Genomic DNA, 14,663 nt, shown 5'->3' on the forward strand with positions numbered 1-14,663 from the left:
TTGACCAGCCAGCCCTCATGTGCGTGAAGCCTGGGGGTTTTCAAACACCTTGATTACGCAGCTGGGATCACTGTAATGGTCAGGAGCTTCCCAGCTGAAAGTTAACCTCATCACTGCTGCACTGCATACCTACACATACATCTGCCAGGCATAGAGCTGGTGACGTTCCTTCACCCTGTCACAATATGCATTTCTCATTTGTCCTGCAATATATAAATGTTTTCATTATTTAAAGGATTAATACATTTGAATTGGTATTAAGAAGATTATATGTGGAGGTTTATTAGAGTGCTCCTTGGGTATTCTCAGGCTTTTTTCTTTTTTTTTGCATAAGTATATTGAGAAACCAAGCACAGCCCACACATCATTGTGAGGTTTATTTGTCACTCCATTAAAATTTTACCTGTAGTGAGCTCATGTGTGTTTTGTTGTGTATACAAATATACAGTAGAACTGTAGACGTCACACTCAATTTCTCATAAGGTTCAGAGTTGTCTGAGAAATATACTGCACATAATCACATGATCAGAATAAGCAGATACATGATATAACCATCAAGCACATATTCATGTTTTAGCCTACTGAGGCATCTTTATCAGTGGGCTGTGCTGGCTATATTGTATTATTCTACTGTGTTAGTGTATGTTATCTAACTGAAATACCTATATTTTTAATCCACATATGATCAGAATTGATAACAGAAAAAAGCAATGGCATGCTGTCATGATGAGCTTAATATTTTTAAAAATCAAATGTTAAAAGGCAAAATCTTGCTAACGTAACAAATGCGCACATACCCTTATTTTTGTTCAAGATAATACCAAATTGCTTTGGATATAAAAGTACCGTTATATTGTGCGAACATACAAGTTGCCTGTCTCTTAAATGAGAATGAAGATAGAATCTCCTCATTTTATATCATAAAAATCTGAAAAAACATTTCTGTTCCCAGTTAATTGCTTGTTATGTGTTTTTTCCTAACTTTCCATTTTCATGTTTGTATTGTACCCGACACACAATGGCACACACTAGAACAATAAATGCATAACAATATCAGTGGAAGTGGGGACACCAGACAATAAAGTGAGAATCTCATAAGTGTAATTTAAGTACACAACATTTCAAACAAAGATTTTACCAATGCAATGTACTTTTTTTTAGTATCAAGTTACTGTTTTCTTGAAGCATAAGGCAACACCATCTGTTTTAGGAGCCTAAGCAACACAACATTTTATAAATATATCATCCATAAATAAATGCGTGTTTTATTTGCTAACTATTTTTACATAAACACACAAGAAAAAATACTTAGGGATGACCAACAAAATGTGTTTAGTGGTCACACATATACAAAGCCTTACACTTTCTTACATTTTTTTACAACTAGAATGACATCAAAACGCTAAAAAAATGGATGGCTGAAGTGGATGTTTTCCTTAATGAAGAATGGCCGGCCCTTGGTGATTCTAAAGCTCTTGAAAAACAACTAGAACAATGTAATGTAAGTATAAATCAAAACAATATAAATCGTAGCATCCCTGGGATATAACCATGTATGCCATAGTAATGTGTTTGTAAGCAACAGTTCTGTGATTGTAGACATTTACACCTCTTGAAATTCTTTCAAACTATATTATAATTTGAGGCACTGCATTTCATTTCGCTCTCTCTTTAGCTGATAAATATTTATATTTGTTTTGGGTATTATTGCTGGCAACAGCTTAACATCAATATAGCATGCCCCACATAATAAATGTGTACATGTGAGCCATTGAAACAATGTTAGGGTTATTCTTTAAGCAACTTTCAATCATTTTTTTTTAGTTTAGTGTGTGAAGAGTGGTACTGTGTTATCCAATAAAAAATAACAAATGTGGGGTAAATATGATGGGTTTTTTTAATTGATAACTGAAGTTACAAGACACTAGCAAGCCTTAAGGACCATGAATGTCTGGTCTTTTTAGAGGTCTTACAGTACAGCTATGTGTTTGAGTCAACCAAATAAGATTGGTTAGTGTATATTGAGAATAATGTATTGTGTTAAAATTCGATTTTATGAATGTGATACAAGTAAGCCATAAATGTGTATGTTATTTAATGAGAAGCCTGAATGCTTATGCTTCTATGCCTGAAATACCACAATACCATCAATAGTCATGTCTCTGCAATGTATATTTACAGGCTTTGGTAAATGATATTCAGACGATACAGCCCAGTTTGAACAGTGTTAACGATGTTGGACAGAAATTGGTCAGTAAAGCGGAACCACATTATTCAACCAAGCTAAAAGATGATCTGAAAAATCTAAATGAACAATGGGATCATATATGCAAACAGGTACTTATTTAACATGATATGAAATCAAGTTATATGCAAGTGACAATGCTAGGTAAAAACCATATTTGAATGCTGTTTTCTGTCTACCCCTAATCAAATTAAGTGTTGCCACCTAGGCAGGGAACACCCTGTGTAGAAAACCATCTGTTGAATGTGTCGCAGATGTGCTAATTAAGCAGACAGAGCCACATTGTCAGGTGACTTTTTAGGCCTATATAAACCAAGTCAGAACAGCTAGTCTGCTTGCAGCCCATATCCAAATGGCCCATTATAAGTTGCATGATTACTGAACAACTGAAGTTTAAAAGGAAGTTCAAAAGAAGTGAGGAAGAATTGGACACCCCCAACTGGCCCTGATTCCTGCATTTGAACTATGCTGGAAAGGAGGATATCATCTATACCAGACTGCATCATTACTGCTGTGATACTGCCTTTACCATTTATATTTGCTGTGACTTCACTTCTTCTCAAATTATGCACTTCTTTTAACCAGCCTCAGTATGTCTCAAACTCTATTCATATATCTCCATCTCTCCTTTCTTCACCACTTCTCAGTTCACATGAACTCCTTTCTTACCTGCGTCCTCTGACACCATACAGCTACATCCCCTGCACTAAAAAACACCCCTACAAATCATCCTCATACATCCTCTTTCTATCCATGCTTCTCCTCCTTGCTTCTGTGGATATCTCTCCCAATCCTGGTCCCTGTATTATTTCTACTTGCTCTCGTCCTCGTCTCCCACATGCAACTTCTGCTCCTTCTGGTGTTAACCCCTCCAACCTCATACCCATCCCCTGCCACCCTCCCTCCTCTCTCTCTTTCTCCTGTGCCCTTTGGAATGCTCGCTCCCTTTCTAACAAGTTCCTCTCTGTACATGACTTCTTTCTCTCTCACTCTCTGCTTCTCTTTGCTATAACTGAGACCTGGCTCACTCAGTCTGACTCTGCTCTGGAAGCTGCCCTCTCCTATGGTGGCCTTACCTTCTCCCACACTCCGCGCCCTGATGGCAGGGGTGGAGGCGTGGGGCTCCTGCTCTAATCTCTCTGGCGTTACCGAACCCTTCCTATTCCACCCTCTCTTGCTTTTCCCTCCTTTGAGGCTTACACTGTCCAGATCTTCTCTCCTCTCCCTGTCCATGTGGCGGTCATCTATCGCCCACCTACCTCTACTCATCCTCCTTCTGCCTTTCTCTCTCACTTTGAATCCTGGCTCTCTTTCTTTCTCTCCTCAGACTCCCCTGTTCTTCTCCTTGGGGACTTCAATTGCCACATTGATGACCCCTCTCTCTCTTGGGCTTCCCGCTTTCTTTCTCTAACCTCTTCTTTTGGCCTTCAACAGTGGACTGCAGCCAGCACACACAAGGATGGCCACTACTTAGACCTGGTTTTCACTAAAAACTTCTCTGATTTCTTCATTTTCCCTTTTCCTCTCTCTGACCATCACCTCATCTCATTCTCTCTATCTCGCTTCTCCTCTTCTCCACCTCCATCTACCCCCCGCTTCTGCAGAAACCTGCGCTCTATTCACTTACCTGACTTTGAGTCAACTTTAAGCTCCTCCCTCTCCTCTCTCAGCTCTGCTACAGACCCTGACAACCTGGTCAGGAACTACAACTCTGTATTGTCCTCGTCTCTTGATCTACATGCCCCGCTTTCTCTCTGCCGCACTCGCCCTTCTAACCCTAGACCATGGCTAAATTCCCACACGCGCATGCTGCGTTCCTCCACTCGTTCCTCTGAACGCCTCTGGAGGAAGTCTCACACTCTCGCAGACTTCCTTCACTACAAATTTATGCTATCCTGTTTCAACTCTGCCCTCTCACAAGCTAAACAAGCCTACTTTTCTGCACTAATCAACATGCACAAGTCTAACCCATGCCGACTGTTCTCTGTCTTTGATACTCTACTCAAACCACCCTCAGCTGCCTCTCCTTCCTCCATCTCCGCTCAGGACTTTGCTGACTATTTTAAGGAAAAGGTGGAATCCATACGGCAGAACATCCCCTCTGTTTCTTCTTCCCATCCTACACCTCTTCCTAACTCTCCTCCTGCCTTCCTTGACTCTTTTTCCACTGTCTCAGAGGAGGATATGTCGCTGTTGATCGCCTCTTCTCCCTCTACCACTTGCCCTCTTGACCCCATTCCCTCCCATCTCCTAAAACCTCTAGCTCCTACTATAATCCCTACGCTCACACACATTTTTAACTCCTCCCTCTGCTCTGGAACCTTTCCATCCTCCTTCAAACTTGCAACAGTCATACTATTACTCAAAAACAGCAAGCTTGACCCTACCTGTCTTTCTAACTATCGACCTGTCTCCCTCCTGCCTTTTGCCTCTAAACTCCTTGAACGTCTTGTATTCTCTCGCTTGCTCCATTTTCTCAACACCTATTCTCTCCTAGACCCTCTACAATCTGGCTTCCGCACTGCTCACTCCACCGAAACAGCCCTCACTAAAATAACTGACGACCTCCATGCTGCCAAAGACAGAGGTCATTACACTCTGCTCAAATTACTCGACCTCTCAGCAGCATTTGACACAGTGGACCACCCTCTTCTCCTCTACATTCTCCATACTCTAGGTATTCGGAACAAAGCTCTATCCTGGATCTCATCCTACCTCTCCCATCGTACTTTTAGTGTCTCTTCTGCTAACACCTCCTCCTCCTCTATTGATCTCTCTGTGGGGGTACCCCAGGGCTCTGTCCTGGGACCTCTTCTCTTTTCTCTGTACACACTCTCTCTAGGTGACCTAATAACATCTTTTGGGTTTAATTATCACCTCTATGCCGACGACACACAAATATACTTTTCAACACCTGACCTTACACCTGCTGTACAAACCAAAATTTCTGAATGTCTCTCTGCTATATCATCCTGGATGGCCCTCCGCCGCCTTAAACTCAACATGGCTAAAACAAAGCTCCTCATACTTCCTCCCAAACCTGGCCCTACTACCTCCTTCCACATTACTGTTGGAACTACAATCATTCACCCATAGCGCAAGCACGCTGCCTAGGGGTCACACTTGACTCCTCTCTCACATTCGCCCCTCACATTCAAAACATTTCTAAAACGTGTCGCTTTTTCCTCCGCAATATAACAAAGATACGCCCTTTCCTCTGTTGCTCGACTGCTAAAACTCTGACTCAGGCCCTCATTCTCTCCCGTCTTGATTACTGTAACCTCCTGCTGTCCGGCCTTCCTGCCTCTCACCTGTCTCCCCTACAATCTATCCTAAATGCTGCTGCCAGAATCACTCTACTCTTTCCTAGATCTGTCTCAGCATCTCCCCTCATGAAATCCCTCTCCTGGCTTCCGATCAAATCCCGCATCTCACACTCCATTCTTCTCCTCACTTTTAAAGCTTTACATTCTTCTCCCCCACCTTACATCTCAGCCCTAATTTCTCGTTATGCACCATCCAGACTCTTGCGTTCTTCTCAAGGATGTCTTCTTTCTACCCCCTTTGTATCTAAGCCCTCTCCCGCCTTAAACCTTTTTCACTGACTGCCCCACACCTCTGGAATGCCCTTCCCCTCAGTACCCGACTAGCACCCTCTCTATCCACCTTTAAGACCCACCTTAAGACACACTTGCTTAAAGAAGCATATGAATAGCACTGTGGATATTCTCAACACGATACATAAAGCTTGGCCCCCTGCAGACGCACTTACCAGAACTCCCTCCTACTGTCTCTGTACGTTCTACCTACCTACCAATTAGACTGTAAGCTCCTCGGGGCAGGGACTCCTCTTCCTTAATGTTACTTTTACGTCTAAAGCACTTATTCCCATGATCTGTTATTTATATTATCTGTTATTTATTTGATTACCACATGTATTACTACTGTGAAGCGCTATGTACATTAATGGCGCTATATAAATAAAGACATACAATACAATACAATACAATACAAGTTATTATGAAATAAATGTATTATATATTTTCTAAGTAAAAAGAAAAAAATTACACTTATATAAGAAGTCAGAAAAATTGTTTGTGTTTTTACCATAATTCACTTGTGTTTCCCTCTTCCTTTGACTGCCTACTGTATTTTCTTCACATTGGAGAGTATTGCCGTCAAAGTTCCAATACTGATACTTTTCCTTAGTACTCACTTATTAGTGCCAACAAACATGAGTTTTCCAAGCTGTCAATCTCTACTCATCTTTCTGTATCACATAGTATCACCGCAAGCACAAGACACTAAGGGATACTGACTCAAGTTAGATTTCCCTAAATGTGTATTTACTTTGTAATCTCCCAACACAGCGAGTGACATTGCTACAAAGTATATCTCTCTTCATCTTGAAAAGGATCACAATAGGACTGTTTATTGAGTAGGCAACGATATGTGGGATTCCGAGTACAGGCTTTTTATTCAGCCTTAAAATGTGGAACACAAAAACAGCTTACATTCAGCGTATATGCAAAATAGCATAAAGCAGCTTACTTTCAGCAGGGTTTAGAATAGTGAATTCAAACAGTCACAACATGGCTGAGCCCTTGGTCCACAAAGCTGTCTTTAAGCAAGAAAGGTGGGTCTGTGATTCCAGTAACAGAGTGGTACTGCAGGGATCCAGGGTAAGCCACTGACAGACGCAAGTCCCAGGACTTAAAACGCTCCTAAACCGAGATTATTGTATAGATTACACCTCGCACGCGCCACGACAAAAAGGCCTTACCTCTGAGTCAGGCCATAGAGCGGGCGACTGCGCATGCGACCAAGCGTGACAATGCGCGCAATTTTTTAAAAAACAATTTAATTTTTTTTTCGCACAACAGCCGCGTCACGTGAGCGGTTCAGCCAATGAGGGCGAACCAGCCTGGTGATGTGTTCGCCATGCCTCCCCATTTCCTCCAGCCTAGTGCATGTTTCGCGCACTTGATGTCATGCTCTCATGCGTGCACGATGCATCTATAATCACGACCTAATGATGTAGCTGAGAGCTGGCTAATTACTTCAGGCTGAGATTTAACAAGGTCAGCCCTGGACTCAGCAGCTACACATGCAAAGTAATCAGGCAGGGAAACTGCCCTGTCACAAGGACATATAAGGGCTGTTCTCTAGTGGGTGCGCTTGCTGCACTGTGCCTTTCTATAATAGGGCTACGCGCGTGCACGGCAGTAAGCGTGGAGACGGCCGACAGGGGGGAAGATTGGGAAAATAACATTTTTGGTCCGCTACCGCCGCTGAAATGTATGTGTGTGTGTGTGTGTGTGTGTGTGTGTGTGTGTGTGTGTGTGTGTGTGTTTGTGTGTGTTTGGAAAGGTTTTCAGTATGATTTCTAAAGTAAAATAAATAAAATACATAGGTAAAAACAAATTTACATATGCAAGTACATATACATATACATAAACACACACACACACACACACACACACACACACACACAGTTACCCAGTGACACACACACAGTTACCCAGTGACACACACACAGTACCTTCCAAGACTGTCGCTCACAGCATACACACACAAAGTGTGCGTCATGTGCACGCTACGCGCACACTATGTTATGGGCCTTCATTAGGCCGTACAACAATGTGACAATACAAACTAATTTGCAGTAGGGGTAATCTTCATGAGTTTTTTGTTTCTCTCCACATTTATGTCGCATAATGAGTAGTTTAAAGTTTTAACCACTGCATGACACCTAAAGGGGAAAGGTAATAACAGAGAGGATTTGAAATACCTACAGTACAGTAATAGAGAAATACACTCGGAGTGCGGACTGGAGTGTTCCACTCTATCCATGCAATATTTAACTTTTATGAACAATTCGTTGTAAGCAAAATAAAAAAAACAATAGTCAATTTGTTTTCTTTTACATTAAGTTGTAAGACCACAAACTCATTGACAGCAGGCCTTGTCTTCATTGCTTATATGATTCTCAGCACACTAATACCATACAGTATAAGTAGAACCATTTAAATTATTGAACTCATTGATCTCTGAACAACACACAGAGTGCATGGTCTGATTAAGGACATAACCCTTTAAGGCGGAAATGTGCGAGGAACATAATGTCCGCAATACGCATTCCTTATCATACAAAAGGAAGTAATGTCAAATAAATAGGTGACAGGAATGTAACTTAAATTTCTGCGCCTATAAATGCTTGCCTACAGGAATATGATAACTGAACTTTCATGGCACCATGTTATAACAACGTGTCTTCAAACAGCCTCTAACCAGTCATCTTTTTGAAACACCATGCATGGCAAAGTCCTGAAAAAAACATACAACAATAGCAGAAATTCCTTTATGACCTTTGGAACATTGAAGGAGAGAGTAGGAAGAGTAGGATACATTGGCTGGGGTTTGGTAAAGGTGTGAATGCCTGGAGTCAGACATGAAGAAATTGCTAAGCCCTGAAAAGGGATATCGAAGCTTGATCGGTGTTAACTTCCATTGACTTGAAGAGCATCTAGAGCCAATAAAGATTCTATACCCCCGTAACGGATTCATGAATCCCCTCTCCCGCCCCCCCATAGATGGGAAATACTGGGGTACAGTAAGATGTATAGACAAGAGTGTGGGATTATCAGTCAGGAACAACTGGAAGGTGAAGAGTAGAAACACCCAAGCAGGTACAGTAGGCAGTGAGTGTAAACAAGGTTTGCATACAAATGAGGCAAGGATGAGTAGAAAAGTCTGAGCTACAATCAGTGTATGAAAAATCTGACAGATGAATGAAGAAAGTTTAGATAAGTAGAGCAAGGGAATAACTACTGAATTAGCTAGCTACCATGCTGTGAAACATCTGAGAGTCTATAGGAAGGGATCCTGTTGTAATTAATCAGCCTAATATAGCAGGGCAGAAGGAAAGGTCGGTCTTAAATCTCTACTACCCTACGTGACGACTTCAATATTTTGCATTCCAGGTGTAGTTTAATTGAAAAATACTAGAATAATGTAACTGTTTTGAATTATGTTTAGAATGCTTCAGATTGTTAATCTGCTTCAGTATTTTTTCTTTGTTAAAAAACTCATATAATGTATATGTTCCCAAAATCCTAAATGTACTGCTTTCGTATTTTTTAGATTTTCTGACACCCACATGCATACGTTTACTTTAATTATTTATGGAAGATTAGGGTACATTGTGTCTATGCCGAGTTCAGTTTCTCATATGGAAGCAGAAAAACTTAACCAGCAAGTAATTTCCCCCCTATCCCCCCTTTTCCACCCTCCTTTCTTACCCTCCTCCTTCCTTTCCTTCCCACTTTCCTCCCCTTTCCCTCCTTTCCTATGCCCTTCCCTCCTTTCCTCCCTCCTTTCATCCCCTCTCCTTTTCTTCCCACTCCCTCCTTTCCTCCCTCATTTCCTCCCCTTCCCTCCCTTCCTTTCCCCTCCCTCCATCATTTCCTCCCCTCCCTCACTCCTTTCCTCCCCCTCCCTCCATCATTTCCTCCCCTCCCTCACTCCTTTCATCCCCCTCCTCTCACTCCTTTCCTCCCCCTCCCTCCCTCTTTTCCCCCATCCCTCCCTCTTTCCCCTCCCCCTCCCTCCCTCTTTCCCCCCCCTCCCTCCCTCTTTCCCCCCCTCCCTCCCTCTTTCCCCCCCTCCCTCCCTCTTTCCCCCCCCCCTCCCTCCCTCCCTCTTTCCCCCCTCCCTCCCTCACTCCCTCCCTCTTTTCCCCCTCCCTCCCTCTTTTCCCCCTCCCTCCCTTTTTTCCCCCTCCCTCCCTCACTCTTTTCCCCTTCCCTCCCTCACTCCTTTCCTCCCCCTCCCTCCCTCACTCCTTTCTTCCCCCTCCCTCCCTCCATCTTTCCCCCCCCTCCCTCCCTCTTTCCCCCCCCTCCCTCTTTCCCCCCCTCCCTCCCTCCCTCCCTTTTTTCCCCCTCCCTCCCTCTTTTTCCCCTCCCTCCCTCTTTTCCCCCTCCCTCCCTCCCTCGTTTCCTCCTCCCTCCCTCTTTTCCCCCTCCCTCCCTCTTTCCCCCCCTCCCTCCCTCTTTTCCCCCTCCTTCCCTCCCTCTTTTCCCCCTCCCTCTCTCCCTCTTTTCCCCCTCCCTTTCTCCCTCTTTTCACCTTCCCTCCCTCTTTTCCCCCTCCCTCCCTCTTTTCCCCCTCCCTTCCTCCCTCTTTTCCCCCTCCCTCCCTCTTTCCCCCCTCCCTCCCTCTTTCCCCCCCCTCCCTCTTCCCCCCCCTATTTTCCCCCTCCCTCCCTCTTTTCCCCCTTCCTCCCTCTTTTCCCCCTCCCTCCATCTCTTCCCCCTCCCTCCCTCTTTCCCCCCTCACTCCCTCTTTTCCCACACCCTTCCACATTTCCCCCTCCCTCTTTCCCCCCTTCCTTCCACTTTCCCCCCCCCCTCTTTTCCCTCTCTCTCCCTCTTTTCACCCTCTCTCCCTCCCTCTTTTCAACCTCCCTCCTTCCCTCTTCCTCCCTCTCTCTTTTCCCCCTCCCTCCCTCCCTCTTTTCACCCTCCCTCCCTCTTTTTCCCCTCCCTCCCTCCCTCCCTCTTTTCCCCCTCCCTCTTTTCCCCCTCCCTCCCTCTTTTCCCCTCCCTCCCTCTTCCCCCTCCCTCCCTTTCCCCCCTCCCTCCCTCTTCCCCCTCCTTCCCTATTTCCCCCTCCCTCCCTCTTTTCCCCCTCCTTTCCTCCCTCTTTTCCCCCTCCCTCCCTCTTTTCCCATCCTATCCTCCCACTTTTCCCCCTCCCTCCCTCTTTTCCCCCCTCCCTCTTTTCCCCCTCCCTCCCTCCCTCTTTCCCCCCTCCCTCCCCTCCTCTTTTCCCCCCTCCCTCCCCCCCTCTTTTCCCCCTCCCCCTCTTTTCCCCCTCCCCCCTCTTTTCCCCCTCCCTCCTCCCTCCCTCTTTTCCCCCCTCCCTCCCTCCCTCTTTTCCCCCTCCCTCCCTCCCTCCCTCTTTTCCCCCTCCCTCTCTCCCTCCCTCTTTTCCCCCTCCCTCCCTCTTTTCCCCCTCCCTCCCTCTTTTCCCCCTCCCTCCCTCTTTTTCCCCTCCCTCCCTCTTTTCCCCTTCCCTCCCTATTTTCCAGCTCCCTCCCCCCTCTTTTCCTCCTCCCTCCCTCTTTTCCCCCTCCCTCCCGCCCTCTTTTCCCCCTCCCTCCCGCCCTCTTTTCCCCCTTCCTCCCTCCCTCTTTTCCCCCTCCCTCTTTCCCCCCTCCCTCTTTTCCCCCTCCCTCCCTCTTTTCCCCCCTGTAGAGAGAGAGGGGGGTTGGCCCGGTATTAAAGGGGTTGCACCCGATATGGCCACCCCTTGACCTCACCAGGGAGGCAAGGGGTTAACTGGACTGCGGTCCAGGAATGTGGCTTACACCTTGTCATGTCAGGAAAATCTATGTTCCCCTGTTCCCATGTTTCATTATAATCTTGTATTTTAATGTTTTAAAGTGCATTTCTGTATCTCCAGTTCTGGAGGTCACAGAGAGTTAATATTTAGCCAATATGTGGAGTCACTGTAGGCATTAAAAACTGGCAAATTTCGACCCACTGAGCCCACCAGAATGGAACTTATTAATATGTGTAGATATTAAAGAGTATATGTATGGTATTTTGGATCTGCTCTGAAAAATGCAGACTCCGTCTGCTATGCTAAATAGGTCAGGAAGGGCAGCCGGATGATTGAGCCTAAGTACTAATCAACAGACTCTGCCACTCTAATTGTTACCCAAGGGGGAAGAAATATCAAACTGGTGTGGTTTGTAAGTGTTATGTCTACACCTACAAACAATGAAGATCCTATCAGATACTTCATTTGGTAGACTGGTCGTTGCCCCTGATTGAATTATGGGCCTACAGAAATAAGACCCTGAGAGTCCCAGTACACATGGGCTAACTAGCTGGGGGGCATGGGTTAATCTGTGTCTCCACGTTAGGGATTGGATACAGATAATTGTTCAGCAATAGTCTGATACCATCTTGAATGTCACCGGATTGCTGGAGAATTGCTCGCTGATACTTCTCCATCCCCCAACCCTAAGTAAGTGTTACCTTTTTGTCTGTTAATTGTACTATATTGCTGTGTTCACCTTTTTAAGGCATAAATTATATTTTATTATATCTATACCTCGTTCAGTTCAACCCAGATATTTGGTGTTCAATATATCTTGTCATAAGCTACTGTGACAAGCGCTATAATTAACTGGAGGCAGCGGTGGGATTTAACTGAACCTATATTACCGTGTTCTGTGGGACTCTGTCATATAGTGGGAACTCGAGAGTAATTGCGAGTTCCTGGGACTAAAGATATTGAACACACAGTAGTGCAACAGTTAACACAAGTTGTAACACCACCTCACTGCTGCGACCGTGAACCATGAGCGAGGCTGAAGGCTCATCCAACATGAGGACCCGAGCTCAGCTGAAGGACAAGTGCCTTGAATATGGACTGCCCTATGAGAACCAGGAGGTCGCAGACATGGTTGACGCAATCAGTGACTATGAAGCCCGGCTTGCAGAGCCTCAGGAAACGGCTCAGCTTGCCCTTATACAGCCACCCGGAGATCAGGGAAGGAATCCAGTGCCGGGGCGGCGGAATCTCGGGGAGGGAACGAGTGCACCTCCCGGGAGCAGTGCAACAGGAGGGGTACTGGTCGCTGCGGCTACCAGTCCGTTCACCCCTGAAATGTTGTCACTGATTACTGCGTGGGGTGACAGAGGGACACCGGAGGAGCGGCTGCAGTTTATCACTATGGCAGTGAACAGACCCGCTTATTGCCCCTCTGTCCAACCCAACACAGATGAACTCAAACTGGATCAGCACAGTCTCACCAAGTTCGTGGAAGGTACTGATCAGATAGACAGTTTTCTAAAGAACTTTGAGACACAGTGCCGGCGGTACAAAGTGCTTCCCCAGCATAGGGTTGCACGTTTGGACCCCTTACTGTCCGGCTTGGCTAAGCAGACGATGATGGCGCTTCCAGATGAGTATGCTGATGACTATGACCACCTGAAAGAACTTTTTTTTTTTCAACCAAAAAGTTTTTATTGAATGCATGGTACAATCATCACATACTCTTCCAACCCATTGTCGTATATAACAGTACACATGACAACTCATTTTGTATTTGGACTCACAAAAGACATACCGGGGTTACGCACAGACCAACTAGACTTACAACCAGACTACACAGAGGAAGCGGTAGGGAGGGGGGGTGAGGAAGCCACAGAAAGGCTCCGGATCAGCTGGGCTCGTCCTGGAGATTACGACCACAGAAAGTCTCCGTATCATTTGGGCTTTGAAGACTTCAGGTCTGTCAGATCTCGGGCTAGCTGCTATCTTAATGTTTGCGTACGTCCGCGAGTGTGTACACTAGCCTCTGCTCACTCACATTACAGCCGAATTTAGTTGTCCCTCTTTGCTGACTGTATTCTATGTCTCCCCGTCCGCCACACTCATCCAAGGAGAACGCGTCTAGAGCTATTAAAGCAGTATGTTGGAGGCATTGATCCCTGGGATATCGTTCAGGGATAACCATGGAGCCCAGACTTTTAGAAAGTTTGTGCCGGTGTCGTTAACCAGACTCGTTAACTGTTCCATCCGGCAGACATGCCAAATTCTATTTCTGATTTTTGGGATATTTGGTAGTTCGGGCTGCTTCCACAATGCTGCGATTTCGCACCTCAGGGCAGTTGCAAAATGTGCAATTAATTTGTGCTCCGACCTGTTTAACCCCGGGGTGCGTCTGGCCAGCAGAAACAACCAGGGGTCCAAAGGGATCGCGCAATCTAGAATACTCTGAAGCCAATTTCTGATATCTTCCCAGATTGGAAGTATCTTGGTGCAACCCCACAGCATGTGCAGCAAGTCTGCCTGCTCCCCACATTGTTTAGGGCACAATGGAGGGTAGCCCTTGACAAACTTTGATAATCGTAATGGGGTCAAATACCACCTCATCAGGACCTTAAACGCGTTCTCCTTCAATGTCGTGCAAATTGAGCTCTTAGCTGCCGCCAAGACAATATAGTCCCAGTCCTCGTCCTCTAATGTGTCCCCTAGATCTCTTTCCCATCTATTCTTATATTTTAATGTCACGTTGGTGTCAGGAGTCGGGCAGACTACCGCCTTGTACATTGTAGAGATAAGTCCCTTGGTTCCTGTTCCAGTAGAACAGAGCTGTTCAAAATTAGTGCGTTGAGCCCGAATGGGAAATTTATCATAGAAAGCTCTTAGCTGGAGGTATCTAAAGAATTCTGAATTTGGCACTGATTTTTCAGACTTAATTTGCTCAAACGGTTTGATAGATATTCTACCCTCCAGGTGTAAAAGGCAAGTGTAGCCTTTCTGTGACCATATAATAAAATCTTTCTTCTGTAAAGCCCGGAGCGAAATCAGGGTTTCCCAAAATTGGGGTCATCAA

The 14,663-nt window shown here is 45.3% G+C and overlaps 1 protein-coding gene across 16 annotated transcripts in view; it reads left to right on the forward strand.

The window, feature by feature from the left end:
* The window catches only part of DMD (dystrophin), a 2,761,517-nt gene that overhangs the window by 1,247,486 nt on the left and 1,499,368 nt on the right, over window positions 1-14,663 (forward strand). For all 16 annotated transcript variants that reach the window (XM_075590265.1, XM_075590266.1, XM_075590270.1 and 13 more), the window contains 2 exons: window positions 1,388-1,501; window positions 2,182-2,337. In XM_075590265.1, the coding sequence (XP_075446380.1) occupies window positions 1,388-1,501; window positions 2,182-2,337 (270 nt within the window). The remainder of the gene's footprint in view (window positions 1-1,387; window positions 1,502-2,181; window positions 2,338-14,663) is intronic.

The sequence above is a fragment of the Ascaphus truei genome, chromosome 3 (genome assembly GCF_040206685.1).
Source record: "Ascaphus truei isolate aAscTru1 chromosome 3, aAscTru1.hap1, whole genome shotgun sequence".
Lineage (NCBI taxonomy): Eukaryota > Metazoa > Chordata > Amphibia > Anura > Ascaphidae > Ascaphus > Ascaphus truei.